The sequence below is a fragment of the Sylvia atricapilla genome, chromosome 1 (assembly GCF_009819655.1).
Source record: "Sylvia atricapilla isolate bSylAtr1 chromosome 1, bSylAtr1.pri, whole genome shotgun sequence".
NCBI classification, from domain to species: domain Eukaryota; kingdom Metazoa; phylum Chordata; class Aves; order Passeriformes; family Sylviidae; genus Sylvia; species Sylvia atricapilla.
The window spans coordinates 4,546,698-4,565,976 of NC_089140.1; the positions used below are offsets into that span (position 1 = coordinate 4,546,698).

General features: G+C 47.9%; 1 protein-coding gene across 1 annotated transcript; it reads left to right on the forward strand.

Annotated features, from left to right (window-relative positions):
* The first annotated feature begins 347 nt into the window (after positions 1–347).
* On the forward strand, positions 348–18,406 carry LOC136362515 (cryptochrome DASH-like). The gene is made up of 14 exons (XM_066321170.1): positions 348–442; positions 543–715; positions 1,782–1,875; positions 2,156–2,286; positions 3,247–3,395; positions 4,311–4,399; positions 6,373–6,446; positions 8,073–8,162; positions 10,184–10,263; positions 11,510–11,569; positions 12,606–12,763; positions 15,567–15,686; positions 16,658–16,832; positions 18,008–18,406. Exons 1-14 carry the CDS (start codon positions 383–385, stop codon positions 18,103–18,105), a joined length of 1,551 nt encoding a protein of 516 aa, XP_066177267.1. The 5' UTR covers positions 348–382; the 3' UTR covers positions 18,106–18,406.
* Positions 18,407–19,279: the final 873 nt, after the last annotated feature.

Below are 19,279 nucleotides of genomic sequence, written 5' to 3' on the forward strand. Positions count from 1 at the left end.
CAGACCTAGGGAAGCGATCTCATTGCGCTCCCGCTCAGCACAGCGCTGCAGCGCGGAGTGAGGCGGCTCCCTGATGATAATGGGTGAAAGATGAAAAGATTTAAAAGATAAAGAGGTTAAAAAAAAAATAACCAAGAAAAAAAAAAAAAACCACCCGGCAATAAGAGCGACCGGCCGGGGCCGGGCTCTGGGGACATTCCGGGGACTCCAGACCCAGGGAAGCGCCCTCAGGGCCGGGACCCGCCCGTCCCACGGGATGCGCTGGGGCGGACGCGGCGATCCGGAGGCAGGACGGCTCCTCCCCGGCGGGGCGGGATGAGGGGCCGGGCACAGAGACCCCGAGCCGGGCCGGGCGAGGTGGCAGAGGCCACAGCGAGGGACAATGTCGGGGACAGCGGCCATCTGCCTGCTGCGCTGCGATCTGCGCGCCCACGACAACCAGGTGAGGACCGCCGGGGGATTCCGTGGGGACACGGCTGCTGTTGGGCACGATGGAGAGGGATTCTCCCTGCATCCTGCCCCGGGCCGCTCTGTGCTTCCAGGTGCTGCACTGGGCTCAGCACAAGGCGGATTTCCTGATTCCCCTGTACTGCTTCGACCCGCGGCACTACCTGGGCACACACTGCTACGGGCTGCCGAAGACGGGGCCCCACAGGCTCCGGTTTTTGCTGGAAAGTGTGAAGGATCTGAGGGAAACGCTCAAGAAAAAAGGAAGGTAGTTGAGAAAGCGCCGTGTAAATAACAGGTTTCTGTTTTCCTGCTCTTTTTCAGCACATACCTGTCTGTGCTGTGGCTCGGATCGTGTTGGGTGCTCTGGGCTCTGGTGGTGGCTTGTTTCAGAGAGACACGGCCCCTCTGTTAGATACAGTCGGGTGCCATGTGTGTGTAGCTGCTGTTGAGGTGACCTGCTGTGGTCACCTGCACAGGCTCTGTGCCACGGGGGTTTTGCTTTTTGAGGTGTCCCAGATGAGCCTTGAGGTGTCAGCCTTGAGTGCTTTGCCCAGAGTGCTGACAGTGGGAAACAGGATTTTGAGTTGTGGGCAATTACATTAACCACTGTGGCCTGGAGCCTTCCTTGTCTCTGGGAGCTGGTTTGAGATAGACCAGCGTGGATGCTGGCTTCTGAGACTGGAGAGTTACATTTCTTTATACCCTGTCCCACTAAGCCGAGTCTCTAGACTTGGATATCCTTGTTTATAATGCCTTTAGGACCATAACTGGGGTAGACCAGGGCCTGGATGATCCATTACCAGGTGATACCTGTCTTTGTAGAGCAAAGTGCCATAGAATAGTTTGGGCTGGAAGAGACCTTTAAAGGCCATCTAGTCCAACCCCCTGCAATGAGCAGGGGACATCTTCAACCAGATCTGGTTCAGAGCCCTGTTCAGTCTGGCCTTGAATATTTCCAGGGATGGAACAACCTCTCTGAGAAACTTGGAGAAGGTGGATCAGCCATCCCATGAATCTCTTTAGTGTGTGAGGATGAACAGATTCACTTTTAGGTAACAGCCTGGCTTGGTGCCCAGTCATCCTTTCTATGGCATGCAGAATGGCAGAAATGTGTTTGACACAAACTAAGCCCCAGAGGCTTACAAGCTCTGTTCAGGGGCTCCTAAAAAATGCAGGCTGGTTAAATCCTGTCTGTGTGCCTCCACACGCTGTCTGTGCTCCATAGAAAACTAGGACACCAGGAGTGCCTGCCTGGGCTGGGATGATGGCCTCTTGTACACATAAATAACAATAACATCAAACCTATTTCAGGGCACTACTTTGTATTTCAGTACCCTGGTTGTGAGGAAGGGGAAGCCGGAAGATGTGGTCTGTGATCTGATTACTCAGCTGGGCTCTGTCACCGCTGTGGTTTTCCATGAAGAGGTAAGGGAAACGCTTAAGTGACACAATTAAAAGATAAAATTATGCTGTGAAGGTTTCTTCCATGACCAAGTGGTGATGCAGATCCTGCGTGTTCAGAGCCTTTCTTGGCTGTGGTGTTGTTAACTTTGGGGACACTGGGGAGTTCCTGGGATGGGGACTCCCTGAGTGGGAGTCCTCGATGGGCCAAAGGGATGAAGGTAATGTGGAGGGCAAGACCAGCGTCTTTGTGCATGTGGGAGCTGCATTTGTGCAGCCCTGGCTTCACTGTTTTGTTCTCTAGGCCACGCAGGAGGAGCTGGATGTGGAGAAGGGGCTGTGCCAGGTGTGTAGGCAGCACGGGGTGAAGATTCAGACGTTTTGGGGCTCCACGCTGTACCATCGGGATGATCTTCCCTTCAGGCCTATTGACAGGTGGGCTGCTCTGTGCTGTCACCCCTCCACTGTCCCCTTTGTTTCTCACTCAGGAGGGCTCCCAGTCCTCTGGTCCCACAGACAAAGGACCTGTTAGTCCATCTGTTTTGGCTTTTATGGAACAGTGCTGTCATGCTCAGGCACACAAAGGTGGAGCAGCACATTCAACCCTCTGCACTAGTAGGATTTATGTTTTTGTATGTATAAAGCCAAGGTGTGTGTCTGACCAGAGGTCTTTTCCAGTCCTCTTAAGATCATCAAATCAAACCATTAACTAAGCCAAGCCCATCAGTAAACCGTGTCCTTCAATGCCACATTTGCACATCTTTTAAATCCTCCAGGAACAGTGACTCCACCATTTCCCTGGACAGCTTCTTCCAGCCTGACCACCCTTTCTGTGAAGAAACTTTTCCTAATAGCCAATCTAAACTTCACCTGAAGCAACTTCATAGAACCATTACATGGTTTGGGTTGGAAGGAACCTAAGAGATGATTTACTTCCATCCCCCCTTTGGTGTGTGTACTCTTCATGCTCCCTCAGTAGTCACTTGAAGTGTAGTTAATGGAGTTGAGTGATTCATGTAATTCTGGAGAAAATGTAAATAATAAGGGTGGACAAGTGAGGCCATAAAAATGCCTGTTTTTCTCCTTTGACTGAAAAGGCACCAGGAGGATGAAGATTTTTACACTGAGATCAGCTGTGTTAATCAGCAGTTAGGTGAACCTAACCAAGGCACGCCTTAAATTGAAAAGGCACGATTTGCATCAGAAGCAGAAAGAAATTGGGCGAAGGGCTGAGCTGTTATCCCCGGGGCACCCGCCCCTATTGTGCCTGGCTGTGTTCAAACAGGCATCACAAACCTGGGAGGACAGCCTGGAATGCTAATCCTGCTGCTGAGGAAGGGGTGTGTGGTGTGTGGAGGGGCCAGGGCAGTGCCATGACTGCTCCTGTCTGTGCAGGTTACCTGATGTCTACACCCACTTCCGAAAAGAGCTGGAATCCAGGGCCAAGGTCAGGCCAACCCTGAGGATGGCAGATCAGCTCAAACCCCTGGCTCCAGGGCTGGAAGAAGGGACTATCCCTACAATGGAGGATTTTGGACAGAAGGGTGAGAAAAAACTTAATTTGGAAGTTGCTCTGATGACATGCTGCTTAGATCTGTTTTGAAAAATGGGGTTTACAAATGTGGCTTCCTGCTGCCCCAGATTCCCAGATGTTCAGCCAGGGTGAAGTAGGTACCTGCAGTGGCTGCACTTGAGCTCTGATGGTTAATGCAAACCAAACATCTTGCAGTGCATATTATATTCTGTCACAGAAAAAAGAAGTCTTTTTGTAAAAATGCAGAGGCAACTAGTGCTTGAGAGACACATGAAATGCAGTCCCTAAGGATGATTGGATTGTCAAGGCCCTTTCAGTTTGGGAGGTGCTGTAGAAGCATCTGTCTTTAGTTGCAGGGTTAGGCAGATATTTGTCTTCAAATTAAAAGAGAGTAGATTTAGATTAGATATGAAGAAGAAATTCTTCCCTGTGAGGGTGGAGAGGCCCTGGCACAGGCTGCCCAGAGAAGCTGTGGATGGGCCATCATTGGAAGTGTCCAAGGCCAGGCTGGACAGGGCTTGGAGCAACCTGGGATAGTGGAAGGTGTCCCTGCTCATGGCAGGGGGTAGAATGAGATGATCTTAATGTCCCCTCCAACCCAAACTATTCTGTGATTCCACGATACATCTCTTACCAAAACACAGAGGCAGTGGTTGCCCTTCAAACTGTAACTAAGCCTCAGTTCAGTCACACTGGAAATGAAAATAAATTCCCTGTGTGGAGGAGCTGCCCTGCAGCTGGGTAGGAAACATTCTCTTAGTGATTTTTAATGTGCTTGATATGACCCTTATTTTAAAGGAAGAACACATAGTCTTTTCTGCCCCCAAAGCAGACATCCCCACTGCTGAGCATCCCTGGGTTTTATGCTCCCTGCCTTGGAGATGTGTTCCCAGGGGGTAACAAGTGTTGGTGTTTTATGTGGCAGATCCTGTGACTGATCCACGAACAGCCTTCCCCTGCAGTGGAGGAGAGACCCAGGCTTTAATGAGGCTGCAATATTATTTTTGGGACACGGTAACTCTTACATTTCCTTGCCTACATCCTCCCCCTTGTACACATGGCTGTGCAAATGGGTGAGGCTGCAATTTCACTTCCTAATAATATTTCCTATGCTCCTGTATAAAACTTAACAGGGGAGGGAATTAGCATTATTTCAGTTTTTCAGAGAGACAAACTACACCAAAAAGAACTCATCTGGGACTGGGGAATGTAAGTCAAATACTTAGAAACCTAGTTTATTGGCCATCTCTCTGAAGTGTTTTTTCCCATTAGTTTCTGGGACTGGGGACAAAACTTTTTAGCTGCTTTACCTTGATTTGCTTCTTCTATGCTCATGTCCCACATCATCAGCAATTAGTTCCTCTGTTTTGGAGGAGTGAAAAGTGGCCTGAAGGGCTGGAATTGCAACTGGGGTGAGTTCTGCTCACAGTTATAAATAGTGGGAGGTTTCTGTAGTCTGGTTTAAAATCTTCCAGCCAATAATGACAACTTCCTTGCTTTGGTGGAGTGAGGCTCCTGCTGACTGCATTTTGTCAGACAGTTTTTGAACTTCTTTCTGGTCTAGTTTGAGGAACTTTTTTGAATTTGCCTTGTCTGAATCCAAAGGTACATGTGCTGATTTCCAACAGCATCAGACCACAAGGAGCTTTCTGGATAAAGGAGGGAGCACCTCTCCAGCTGAGATGGGTTAAAAGTGTGGTGTTCCCAGCGCCTCACTGGAACAGCCCCCAGGGCATCCTTTCGGCTGTGTTTCCCAAATTCCTGCATTCCTTTGCTTTTGGGGAGCATTGTCCTGGTTTAAGCCCATGAGGCAGCTCAGCCCTACAGCAGCTGCTCCCTCAGTTCCTGCCAGTGAGATGAAGGAGAGATTTAGAAGGATTAAAGTGAGAAAAGTCACGTGTTGAGTTAAAGACCATTTTATAGGGAAAGCAAAAGCTGCATGCACAGGCAAAGCAAGGTAAGGATTCATTTAATGCTTCCCACCAGTGGGCAGGTGGGTTCAGTTCAGCCATCCTCAAGAAAGCACAGCTCCACCACAGTTACTTGGGAAGACAAATGGCATCACTCCAAACATCCTGACTTCCAGCTTTATATGCTGAGCATGACATCATTTGGGTCAGCTGGGGTCGGCTGTCCCAGCTGTGTCCTCTTCCAAATCCTTGTGCACCCCCAGCCTCCTCAGGGTGGGGTGGTGAGAGAAGCAGAAAGGGCCTTGAGGCTGTGTGAGCTCTGCTCTGCAGTAAGGAAAACATTGGTGTGCTCTCTGCACTGTTTTCAGCACAAATCCAAAACAGCCCCACAATAGCTACAATGAAGAAAATTAACTCCATCCCAACCAAAATGAGTACAAGTGTGCTTGGCTTCTGCTCTTGGTCAAGCATTAATATAATCAGAGCTGGAAAACCTCTTCCTTCTTTTTGTTGTAATTTACTTCCCCAGTGAGCTACAACTGCCCTTTAGGGACTGTAACCTGTGCAGTGAGGGTGACCAAGGAGAGATTGGTCTTCCCTATGTCCTCTGCATTGTCCATGGAATGCTCAGGACATGGAAGATCTGCATCCTGCTGTAAATGTGTGGGGCACAGAAACAGCAGCAGTCAGGGTTCCTGCAGCTGAGTGTTGGGTGCTGTCACACTGCTTCTGTAACCCACAAACCACAAGGCTGCCAGTTCCACTGGTGCTTTTCAGTGGGTTTTTGATCCAGAATCAGATGGGAATGGGCAGGGAGCAGCACAGCTTGTAGAAAGAAACGTGCCACAGGCTGAAATGGGGAGCACAGCTTGTGACACACACCCCAGAGCTGGAATGAAAACTGCTGGCCTGATCCATGCCTGTGTGCTGGAGGCAGGAATTGGGCAGCTGTGCAATCCTCGCAGGCAGCCATGAGAGGGAGCCCAGCCCTGCCAGATTGCTCTGGCTCCAGAAGGAAAGAACATTTAGCGGGTTGTTTGTAAAGTATTGAAACCTTTTGTTCTTTTGCTCTCATAGAACCTGGTTGCTTCTTACAAGGAGACTCGGAACGAGCTGGTGGGAATGGATTACTCAACCAAATTCGCACCATGGTAAAAGTTTTTGTTAAGACTGGGAAATCCTTTTCTGCTTCCACCCCAAAGTGATGTTACCTGCCTGCTGAGTGCTGCTGGGCACGGGCAGGGATCTAGATGTGGTTCCTTTGGACCTTTCTGTTGTGGTAGAGCAGCTCTGAGGCTGCACGTCCCTGGAAGTGCTGCAGAGAGGCAGAACTTTGCTGAGATCTGGGTGTTCTGGGAGCATCAGTGTGGACAAGGGAGCAGCAGGGACTCACCATTTGCTTTGTGTGGGAAAGGGAGAGGCAGAGAGGCAGCACAGCTTCAGTGTGGTGGTAGGGCTGTAGCAGAACTCAGCCCAGGCTTGGCTTCCTGAATACTCTGGGGCAAGTCACCTCACCTCACTGATATTCTCCTTCTGCGGGGTGAAGAGACTTCTGATTATTCCTGTTGAAAAGGATCTTTTGTTCAGATTAATATCTTGATTTTTAATTAGGGGCTTTAGTCCCTGCTGCTGGAAGGAGGCAGAGTTAATTCCAGTCTGGAATTGCAGCAGCAGAACCCAGTTCAGCCTAAGCTGAGAGCATCTGAATTCTCCTAACAGAATTTCAATGAGAACCAAATTTCTGAGGCTGTTGCAGGTCAGGATTTCTTGTTTCCAACGAGCTTTGTGCTTTGATGGTTGCAGTGGATGGCTCCATCTGGTGGCACTTCGGGGTCCCAGGACTGCTGGCTCTGTGGAAGTTTGTTATTTGTGGCCTCCACTTCAGTTTTTCCAAGCTGCCCATTTGCTCAGAGCAAACAGTCCTGTTCTGCCTGCCCCAAAATGTCTCTCTGTCATGTAATTAAAATCAGAGCAGTTCAAGTTGCAGCCAGTCATTCCCATCTCATGCTGGCCATTAGAGCTGGTCAGCAATTAAGGAAAAACTCTTCAAAGCCTTTCTTCCTGTTTCCCCCAATTAATTTGAACATCCAGTGTTTTCACAAGGTGTAGTGGAAATGGCAGAAAAGGCATTTCCAGGAAAAGCAAGGTAAAAGTTGTTCTTTATCACCCTCTATGATGGGGTTGGAGTCTGCAAGTTCTTTCCTGTCTTGGCCTCAGCACTGATTTGGAACAAATGGAAGGAGCCCAGTGGGTTGAAATGCCAGAGCAGGGTTTGATTCCCTAGTTTTCCTGCCAAGGCTCAGGTTTTCAGCAGTCACTTGCCTCCTGTGATTGCTCAAACGAGCCACTGAGGTTCTGCAGGAAAAGGAGCCCTGGGCATAGGATAAGGAGGTTTGTGGTAAAAGGACAGGTAGGACATGTGATGCAGAGGGTGACATTTGAGATTCTTTTCTGGGTTTGTCATTGGGTTAAATAATTTAGGCAAAACTTGCCAAACTTGAGTAAACTGATTTATCTTCGTAGCTTGGAGACTCCTGTAACAGTCATACCCCAGGAAGGGGAGGATTTTGATTCTTGGAAGAGAATTCTCCTTCTTGAAGAGTTGCAGAGAAGTTACAACTGACTAGAGCCATTTAGGAAGTCAGGGTCAGAACTGCAAGCCGAACAGAAGTTTTAGACAACACCTCTTGACACAAAACTGCCCCTCTTCTCCCTCTGAGCTGACACCAAGCTGTCAGTCCTGCGTGGCACTCAGGACATCACTCCTCTGCTTTCAGGCTGGCACTGGGCTGCATCTCACCTCGATACATCTATGAGCAGATCCAGAAGTATGAGAGAGAGAGAACAGCAAATCAGAGCACATCCTGGTATGTCTTTGCACCATCAGCATGGCTTATTTTCTCTGAGAAGGAGCCTGGCATTTTAGGCACAGGAAAGTGATTTGTTGACTCTCTTTGTAATTAATGTTTGTTTTTCCTGTGCCTGCTGGCTGGTTCCTCTGGGTTGCACTGTAGTTCTCTTTCAGTGCAGATTTATTACTCTGTCTTTGACACCCAGGGGCTGTAGGCACTTTGTAAGTAAAGATTATGAATGCCAGTTGTCATGATTATTGCTGGGAAAGCGTGGCTCATGATTTTGGAAAACAATCTCAGCAAATCAGCACCATCCGTCTCTGTGTTGTTGTTCTGGGCTAAATGAGAAGGAAGGAGAGTTTACAAATAAAAGCCAAATGGTTTCTCAGACCGGGGACATGAGCCCCAAAGTCTCAGTGACTGTGTGACTCATGCAAATCTCATGATGTTTGAAGGTCTCATGGCCACAAGTCCAGCAAGTGGCCCTGTGGTTGCTCAGCTGCCTGGCTGTGACCACCACGTCAGAGCAGAGGGGAGGAGGGCACTGGGAATTGGGTTTAATGCATCCCATCTTGTCACCGTGCTCCTCCTCACCTCTCAGGTTATCCATCCCTGGGCTGGCCTTGAACTTGTTCAGATCTGCCCAGACACTGAATCAGAACCTGGAATTCTGACAGAGAAACAGGTTCGTGGTAGAGCCTGGCCTGACGCTACACCTGAATGGGAAAAATCCCAACCCACAACGTCTGTGCAACCGCTAGAACTAAATATTCATTTTGGTTTGTTACATTTGCAACATGTCAAACAGCACAGTGGTTGGTGAAGAGCAGGCAGAACACTGCCAACCATTCTGGCTAAAATGCTCAGTTTCATTAAAATTCAAATGACAGATAAAATACCAACACCCATCAAGTGGATGTTTGGGGTTTTTTAACTTCAAAGACGATTAAATAAGGAAAGATTTCAAGAAATGAACATAACTCCTGTTTTCCATCTAACAGTCAGCCAGCCTGCTGGCAGCTGGCATGCCATGGTGATTTTAGCATTTTGAAGTGTTCAGTAATTATAAAAATGAAACTGTCAAGCTCCCAAGAAGTTAATTGTACAATGAAGTACAGGTCATGGTGGCTGCATGAGGGACTCGTTGAACCTCAGTGTTATGACACTGCTTTTTAGGATTTAGACAGTGTCCTGTTCAGGCTGGACATTAGGAGGAATTTCTTCACTGAAAGGTGATTAGACATGGGAGTGGATTTGCCAGGGAGGTGGTGGAGTCACTGTCCCTGAAGGTATTTAAGGGAAGACTGGACTCAGTGCCATGTTCTGGTTGACACGGTGGTGTTTGGTCATAGATGGGTCAGGATGGTCTCAGAGGTCTTTTCCAACCTAACTGAATCCCTAATTCTGTGATTCTGTTCCATAACCAGATTATCCAGAAGGATCTTGTCAGCCTAAAAATCAGCTGAGCAGAGTGCTTCCCATATGGCATAGAGTTGAAGCAGGTCTCTGAGGCTGATGTGCCATCATTTTATAAAAAGCTCTTTTATATAAAAGTTTTTATATAAAACAGTCCTTTTTTTTTCCCATGGGCCTGTCATCTGATCTAATGGGCTGGAGCACTGTAAACCAGCTTTGAAAGGTGTCTCAGAGTCCCTTGCAAAGGTTACTGCTTAAATCAATGCAAAGCTCTCAGGCATGTTCTCCTTCCTGTGGAAGTGTGAAGCTGAACGAGGCCCTCTCCCTGCTCTGTGGAGAATTACATCCCACCAGGGATGGAGGAGGGACATATTTCCTGAAACTCTGCCTCCTGCATGTGAGCTAAGGAAAGCTTCCAGGTGATTCATGCAGAGTTTGCTTTCCCTGTAAGCCAGGTAAGCAGGCTTGGGGAAAGAACTGGTGCCACAGGGAAGGTCCCTGAGACTGCTCATTGTGGATAAACTCTCATGGTGTTAATGATGGGTTGTATGGAAGGAAAACCCTCGTTCAGTAATCATATCTGACCCACAGTGTAATACTGAGGTGGCTCTGTGTTTCAGGGTCCTGTTTGAATTGCTGTGGAGGGATTACTTTCACTTTGTGGCCCTGAAGTACGGCAGGAGGATTTTCTCATTAAGAGGTGTGTATGGTTCACCACATTTAGGGGGGAAAGGTACTCTCTTACAACAGGGAAAGTAAGAGAAGAGGCTATTGGAATTAAGTTCTACAAAAGTTCCTCTCGTGGTGCTTGTATCACCACCCTGGGATGCTGCTGGGAACTCTCTGTTAGCACAAAACTGTCTCAGCACCACAGTGCTGGACACTGATCCCCAAATCTTTAGATTTGATTAGATTTGGAGTCTTACTGACACGTGTTTGTGGGAGAGAGCAGCACAAGGAGAGTGAAGATGCTGTTTCCAGAGATATTGCACCTTTCAGCAGGATCCAGGCTTCAGGCTTGCCCGAGTTCTCAGAGGACCTGGGACAGGGCAGGAACTGAGCCAGCAGGGTGAATCCCAAGAAATTGGATATTGCACTACATATCTAAAATCAGAATGGGATTCAGCTCCAGCCCCAGTGACAGGAACATGAAATGAGGGTCTGAACACTCAGTGCAGCAACAAATACCCAGCCCATGTGTCAGGAGACCCTGCAGGAGATGCCTGTGCTGGGTGAGCTGCTCTGCAGGTGATGCAGCACTGGCTTAGATGCTCCAGGGCAGCCTGCCTGGCATCCAGCTGTGGCTGCAGAGGGACACGTCTCTCTCAGGGCCTGTGTCACATCTGCCAGGCCTGTGTGGCTGTTCTGATGGCATTGGATGGGCCTGATCTTGAATGTTTGTAGCTAGAGCTGAGTTGTCCCTGCTGCACTGCACAGAAGGCCATAATTGTCCCCGGATCCTGCAAACATTAAATCATCCCCTCATCTGTTCATATCCCATTTGCAGGGGCAAAGTGTTACCTGGGGCTTCTGCCAGGTAGTTCTGGGTGTAATACCTGCTATAGGAACAGATTTCATATAAACATTGTCCTGGAGTAAAACTGATAAAAGAAAATACCAGCGTGGGCCAGAGTACATCTCTGTCCACTTGTGAGGTCTGAGTCATGTTTAATTAAAAAAGATAAAAAAAAAAATCAGCCAAACAAACAGACAAAATCCATTAGGGCTTGAGCACTCTCTGTGTGCAAAAGACACCCCTTTGCAACACTTGAGGGGAGGACTGGATCATCTCTAAACCTGTGCAGAAGGTTTGTTTGTAATGGCACTGAGAGGCTGAGCTTCACCCTCATGCCCCGTGTCAGCCAAGCACCCCTGGCTGTGTTGTGCTATAAATAACTGATTGTGTCAGTATTTCTTCATCAGCAGGTCATTATTTTCCTGCACAGGGCTTCAAAGTAAAGAGATCCCTTGGAAAAAGGACCTTCAGCTCTTCGACTGTTGGAAAGGTCAGTAGAAACCCCAGGTGTGGCTGGGTGTGTTGTGTTCTCCACGTGTCTGTTGGGGCTCACAGGTACCTTAACACTGGCTCAGGTCTCTGTAGGGGAGCTGCCAGCATGGTCAGGGCTGGCATTTAAACTGGCATCACCAAGGTATCAATGTGTGTGGCTTCCCTTCCCAGGCTGAACACCACACAGGAGCAGCCCACAGGGATGCCCTGCTTTGGGAGGTGCACTGCAGGTAGATTTTCCTGCCCAGCAGGGAGTGTTTGTGACCTGCTGGTCCCTTCTGTTTAGTCACACAGAGGCTGACCAGCCCTTCTTATCAGTATCAGATTGCCATGCCTGCTATGTTTGGTTCTGTTTGCTTTTGGTTACAAGGTTACAATACATTTAGACTAAATCACATCTTTTGTAGTCCCACAGCCTTTTCTTTAGCTGTTATAACTTTGTTGTTGTAACAAGAATAGCAAGGATAATATCTCAAAACTTGGAGGGACCAACAGATTAAAGTATTAGAATCAGTGCAATGCACACCTCTGTATCTTTTTTCGTGTTAATGCCACGTGTACCCATTTGCACACAGGATAAAATAAATCATCCTGGCACTGTAAAATCTTTTCCTTAACAACAGACAAACTCTACTTTTCAGGTACTAACCCTGGGGGATTTGTCCAGTGCATCCCTCTGTTAGTCACCTATCAAGAATCTTTCTGTTCTTGGCCCATCTCACTGTTGTCTGCATATTTATTTTACTCTGAAAAATTCCCTTCAACCCACCTGATTGTTTTTCCAGTCTGAGATTTTTCTGTAATACTCCTTTTCTTCTTGCCAAAACTTCTCCCCAGCTTAATTTTCAGTACGATATCCCATTTAATTTCCAGTGGATCTTAGTGGCTGCACTCCAGCTGAACCACACTGAAATCCCTCCTTGCTGCTGTGCACTGGCAGTGTAATGAAAATGACTATGAATGCATGACCACAGGGTGGTTTATGAGTGCCCAAAAGCATCCTGATTCCCCAGTGCTGTGTTTTGTCTCTGCAGAGGGCAGAACTGGGGTCCCTTTTGTGGATGCCAACATGAGGGAGCTGAGTGCCACGGGCTTCATGTCAAACAGAGGACGGCAGAACGTCGCCAGCTTCCTCACCAAGGACCTGGGGCTGGACTGGAGGATGGGGGCAGAATGGTTTGAATACCTGCTGGTAAGACTGGGCCCTTTGTGTACCTGGAGCTGAATGACAGGCAGGAGGACAGGCCTGGTTTACAAGAAAGGGTACAGGTGATAATCAGTAATTTTCAGGCTGGTACAAGACCATGTAGGCACTTTTTTCAGGGTGTGAACTTCCCAAAGCTCACATAAGTAAAAGGAATTTTTCCACAGTGGAGCTGCCATTAACAAAGATAGGAGCTAGGAAGTTTGCTTCAAGTAAGTGTTGATTCTCTGTGTAGGGTTTTAGCCAGAGATCTGCTGCACTTGAGAAGACTTTCAAACATGAATTATGCTAACAATGCTCTGATTTCCCCACTCCAGAGACTGGGGAGGAGGACAGCCCAGAAATAGAACATAAAAAGAAGTGTGTGCTGGCACAGTGTCCACGCATTGATGGCTGTTGACTGGGAAGCCATCTAGTCAAGCACAGGCAAGTAGGGACAATAGCTGGATCAGCTTCCACAGAGCTCCACCCTGGATGCTGGAGGCATCCTTCTTCATTCTGGGGTGTTCCAGGCCTCCCTGCCAACTGGAGCACCAATTCCTCTCTCATATATCAATCAGCAGCTGTGTGAGCTCAGTTAAATAGCTGGGTCACTTTTCCGACCTCAGTCCCCATGGATTCTCTTGGTACTGACTGAAAAAAGGCCAAATACTCACATCAGCCTGACATTAAAGGTCTTATCTGTGGAATACAGGACGCTATTGGCAATCAGAAAACTTTCCACTCACTCAGAGTGCTCAATGGGCAGAGAAAGCCCAGTTGCCATGCAAATATCTGCAATTTAAAGAGACTTTTTTTTTGTGATTTTTTTTTTTTTAACTTGCTTGGAGCTGGGCTCTGACATGGCTTTGGTTGCAAGAGGAAAATCTGGGTGCTGTGAGCAGCAGTGGGCTTGGACAACAACGTGGTGCAGGACTTCAGGATCCTCCAGAAAGGGGGTTTGGAAGCTTCATGCTTTTCCAGATAAGAGCAAGAGCCTTCCACAAGTGTCCTATTCCACAAGTGAGGAAGACCTGGAAGGTCTCACACTAGAAAGATGCTGCCTGTGTTATTTATTCCTAAGGATATGAATCCCAGCCTTGCTGGAAGCAGAATTCAGCATGCTGCACTGGCCCTTCCACCTTGGCAAGCCCCAGATGCTGATGGCCACTGTAGGTTGGTGTGGCACAGGCTGATCCTTGTGCCCATCTTGTGTCACACAGCTCTGTTACTGTAACCTGGTGGCATCCCCAGAGCAGCACACAGGAAACATCAGCTTGGTGGGGAGGACATGGCTGTAGAAGGGTAGAGGCCAGTACAGAACTGAAACTGGTCTCACTTGCCTCTAAGAAAAGGAAAGCAACGCCTATTTCATCTCCAGTACTGCCAGCAAAGGCTCCCTGAGTGTTTGTGTGTGCCATCCACACAAGACAGGCAGGGAAACTGAGGCACAAGCTCTCTGCAACCCACCAGAGCCAGGGGAAAGGCCAGAGGCCACTGGTGTCCTGAACTGAGAATATTTCAGCTCTGACTTCATTGATTTCATTCACAGGGTCAGGCCCCAAGGAAAGGCAGAGAAACAAACAGAAGAGAATGCCAGGAAGGGGCAAGGCTGGGGGGGAAATGAGCCTGCCTCCTCCAGGCCCCCTTGGATTTGCCCTCACCTCCCACACACTCTTTCCTGCACGTTAATCACACAATCAGGCCTCCAATTGCATCTTTCTTCCCTCCTTATCTCAGCAGCTGGAGGAAGTGAGCTGGGAAGGGGAAGCCTGGTGCCCAGGGAGCAGAGCTGGCTGCTGCTCACCCTGACCCCAGCACTCACTGGCTCTGCAGAGAAAGGGCAGCTTGACAGAGCCCATTCCCTGAGCCCTCTGCCATCCTGGAGCATGATGCTCCTCACCCCAAGGAGTGGCTGAGATCTTGGAAACATCTCTTTGTGGACTGGTGGCTGCTGTGGCTGCAGTCAGGGGAGAAGAGAATGGCACTGAACCAGCTCTTTCTGCCACAGCTGCTGCTTTTGCAGCACACACACCCCTAGGAATGCTCAGAAATCCCAGACCCTCCTTGCTATCGCTTCCACTCTGCTCCTGAGCAGGGTTTGAATTGTCCTACAACTGGAAAACTTCTGGTGTTGGATTTAAGCCACCCTGCCCAGCTGAAGAGCACTCAGATGGGATCATGTTCTGCTTTCATTTGTAGTGTTCCAAAAGCCCTGCTCCATGTTATATAAGCATCCTTGAGAGCTTTTTATTTGTTTGGAGAAGGAATAACTTGACAATGGGAAAAAACTGCAGTGCTTGTATTGTTTGTATCTTCATATGCACTGTGTGGCTTCTCTGCACAGTCTGAGTTAGACTTCTCTCCAAACTGCCTAGTAGGATCTGCAGAGATGATTTTGCCAGTGTGTGGTATCTGGGTAATGGGTCAGAAAGAATTTTCTCTCATATTCAAATACTTTTCTTTTGGAATAGGAGCATTCAAATGCTAGGGCTACTTGTGAAGTCTGCCAAATTATGGCAGAAAGAGAAGGATTTCCTTTAAAAGGAAACTGAGACTTTGGTTGGACTTTTATCTGTCTCGCTGACCTAAGTATTGTGAATTGAAGTAGCCTGGGAAGCTGATCCCAGCTGTAAAAAACAGCCTTTTCTGAGCCAGATGCCTGTACCAACATGGGGGAGCTCTGACCATCCCAGTCTGGCTGGAGTGAATCCCATTCAAGGAGTTTTCCCCCTGAGCTGAAGGATGGATGAGAAGATTGACCAAGGGCCAGCCCAGCTCTCCTGACCTGTTTCCTCCCTCTGTTCTCAAGGTGGATTACGATGTTTGTAGCAATTACGGCAACTGGTTATACAGCGCTGGCATTGGCAACAACCCACGGGACAACAGGAAGTTTAACATGATCAAACAAGGCCTGGATTACGATGGGAATGTAAGTCTTCTTCGGCTGTTTTACAAGGATGAGTGCAGTGAAGGACACGTGGTGTTTTCAGGGAGCAGAGGAGACCAATGTGCTGTGTGGATATGAAATCAGTTCTTCTGTCTCCTGGGCAACAGTAGGGCAAGTTCCCCCTTGTGTATAGGGCAATGTCACTTTAACAACCTGCTGCTGGTCCCAGGGAGCCTAGGACTCCCCACACCCTCCCTGGTCAGTGTGTGAAGTGTTTCATCACCATTTCTTTGGGGTCACAGCCACATCCCATCAGTATCTCATACAGATGCTTCCCTGAGCACGGAGCAGCTTCTTGGAGAACTCAGGAGTTGCTTGAGAAACAGAACATTCCTTGAGAGGTGCTGAAGAGTAGATTAAACCTGCAACTCCTCTGACTGTCCTCTCTTAAATGGTGGGAGCAGATAAACTGCCCTTTCCATGTGCTTAGCCAGTATTCACATACTGGATTACCTGTTTCTACACTATTCCTTAGCTTTACATCAGGCTGTGCTGTTGCCTTTTGACACTGTAGCTGGCAGGATTTAACAAGAAATGAGAAATTAGTCCTAGTAGAGGACACAGCAGTAGAGTTAAATAGGAGAGATTCAGGAACAAAGAGTGTTCACTGAGCTAGTCACCCTATTTTCCTTCAGTCACTGGATGCTTCTTGGGGGTGATTTCATGTCAGGATGTCCTAAACAGGGCAGGTGGACAGTGCTGAAAATGCACCTCTAGCTGCAGTATGAGCATGGGAGAAGAGCTCCAGCATTCAGGTCTCTCTTCAGGCACTATTTCTGGCTGGAGGATTTAGCAAGAGGGGCTCAGGCTTGTCAGAGGTGACTGAAGCTGTACAACACCATCTTCTCTACCTGGAAATCTGGCTCCTCCCTTTCCCATTGAGAAAGAGCCTTGCTGGGAAGCACTTACAGATTGTCACTGACTGGATCCTGTCCCTCTGGTTCTGTTTGCAGGGGGATTATGTCCGGCTCTGGGTGCCAGAACTGCAGGGCATAAAGGGAGCAGACATCCACACCCCCTGGGCACTGAGCAGTGCTGCTCTCTCCCAGGCAGGAGTAACTCTAGGTGAGACCTACCCACGGCCAGTGGTGACAGCCCCAGAGTGGAGCAGACACATCCACCAGAGGCCTGTGAGTACTGGGAGGGCTGGGATGGGGTGGGAGGGCTCCAGGGGCTGCTCTGCATCAGCCTCTGTCAGTCCTGCTCTTCTTTCTCAGGTGTAAAGAGAAAAAAAGTTGTTTTATTGCAAGCTGACATTACATCACAGCAGGGACTGTGCAGCCAGGATTGTGTAGCTGTCTGTCCTACCTGCTGTGGTGAAGGATGTAAATTTTTGCTGCCTCTTGTGTAGTCAGCAGGGCTTAGCAATAGCATATCCTGAGCATCCTCCCATGCCCTGGCAGCCCTGCCAGAGGGATGGGGTTTCTCCAAGGCCCCCACTGGTGTGATCACCCCCCAGTGCAGGTTAGATAGAAAACAGCTCAGTGTCATTTCTGTTCAGGAGGTGGAAGTAAAAACAACCAACTTCCTGCTTGAGTGCATCCAAACTGGAGTCAGCAAGACCTGTAAATATGGGGACTGCTCCTTGCACTTTGCTTTTGGGGTGTATCTCCCCTTTAGAATGGGGGCAGAACGAGATGTTGATCCTGTAATATGTCAAGGCTTTTATCTGCTGCTTGGGACACTGTTCTTGGAGGAGATGGGTATGGAAGGAAATGGATGTTACCAAGGCTTATGTGTTATAAGAGTGTTCAGCATATTGCCTTTGCCCCATGCATCTTCCCTTCCTCTTGAGTGAGGATACTTTATAGAGGCTCAAATTTAAGCATTGCACCAAGTCAGTGAAGAATGAAGCATGCCCCCATTTCAGGTTTTAATCCCAAGGTGAAGTAGCAAATTTTTAGGCCAGATTCCTTTGCCATGAGTGGAAAGTTTTTTTGGAAGCAAAGCCTTCTTCATTTATTGGAGGGCCTGGATTAGTAACCTTCTGGGATGAGAGGAAGGACTCTGCAGGAGCATCTTAGTGTGACACTACTTTGAGGCAGTGGTGAAACTTGAAGCCAAAAAGCTTCTCCATCAGGCAAAAGTTGAATTTTGAGCAACTTTCCTAGCTCACCATACCAGAAACCCTCATTTCCTAAATCCCAGCCTACAGCAGTGCCTGTCAGGCCTTCCTGCCTTTTTGGGTGAACTTGGGAGGCAGAGGTTCCATGTGCACATTCCCCTGGATGTCAGCACTGCTTTGTGACCAAATCCAGTCTGCAGCATCAGTAAATATCTCACTGTTCCTTGTCATTTGCCACAGGGAGGAAGTCCCCATCCCAGGGGCAGGAGGGGACCAGCTCAGCACAAGGACAGAGGAATAGGTTTTTATTTCTCCCGCAAGAAAGATGCTTGCTGAAGGAGTGCTCAGCAGGAGGTTTTGCTGCTGAGGGTGCCTGGATAATGGTTAATCACCTTGAAGAAGCCAAAGGTCCAGGTTTGGCATGGTAAAATAACACAGAATCTGCCTGTCTGGTGTTCCCAGGGACACTTGCTGGATGTGGGTGTTTGGAGGTTGTGTATTAGCACCTCTCCTTGCAATCTGGAGCCAGTGGTTTATGTGGCAGGTGTTCAATCAGTCCTGAAACTTCTTATGCTCATTTTTCATGTTTTAAAGTTTTAAACCCACCAACTGTTGTGCAATTAAAAGTTTTTCTACCGAAATATTTTATCTTCCTCATTTCCACAGAGCTCCATAGATAGAGACTGCAGGGGATGGTTTTTTACTCTGTGTCCTGCAGTACTTTGGAGAAGCAGCGTGTTCCTCCTGAAAATTTCCTTGCAGTACCCTGTTGTTTTTGGTACTATCCTGGAAGCTGAAAAACATTCAGTTTATACCCAGGAATTGTGTTTTGTACTCAGCATCAAAAACAGTTTGAAATGGATCCCTGGCCATTTTTAGGATTTTATTTTTATGCAGAATATTCTGCTTCCTGGAAGAGTTTGGGAATTTGGAGATGGCCATATTTGTGCTGTCATGGTGCATTGTCATCTAAGGGGAGCCCAGATCTCCGAAAGATGGGACATGGTTCTGGATTTATTGCTTCTAGAGATCCACTGGGCCTGTTCTGTCAAGAATAACTGTAATACTGTAAAATCTCTGAACACTCTGGGTTGATAGGTTCAGGTCTGGTGAGAAATAAACAGACATTGAACAAAAAGAGCAAGTTGTTCTGCCAAAAGCAGAAAAACCAAGTACCCTGTCAGAGCCACATTAACAATTGTAACATTTCTTGTATATGGGGCTTCTATATGTAGCCCATATACATATACATATATATATGGGCTACATATACAAGCCCCATATACATATACATATACATATACATATACATATACATATACATATACATATACATATACACCCCCTAAATTCATCAGGGGTTCAAATAAATTGAACCCTAAATTCAAATATCTGTATATATAAATATTAATATAAATTCATCAGGGGGTGATTTGGGGGGGAATAGAGTGAAACAGCTTTAGTGACAGCACTGTTGTCTCTGGCATAAGTGTCTCCTGACACACAGCAC

Bases quoted from the DNA above. Each gene is read 5' to 3' on its own strand.
- LOC136362515 (XM_066321170.1), top strand. From the start codon at position 383: ATGTCGGGGACAGCGGCCATCTGCCTGCTGCGCTGCGATCTGCGCGCC. The intron at 15,687-16,657 runs GTAAGTCTTCTT...TTCTGTTTGCAG, and splicing joins GCCTGGATTACGATGGGAAT to GGGGATTATGTCCGGCTCTG. The intron at 16,833-18,007 runs CTGTGAGTACTG...GTCATTTGCCAC, and splicing joins CAGACACATCCACCAGAGGC to AGGGAGGAAGTCCCCATCCC.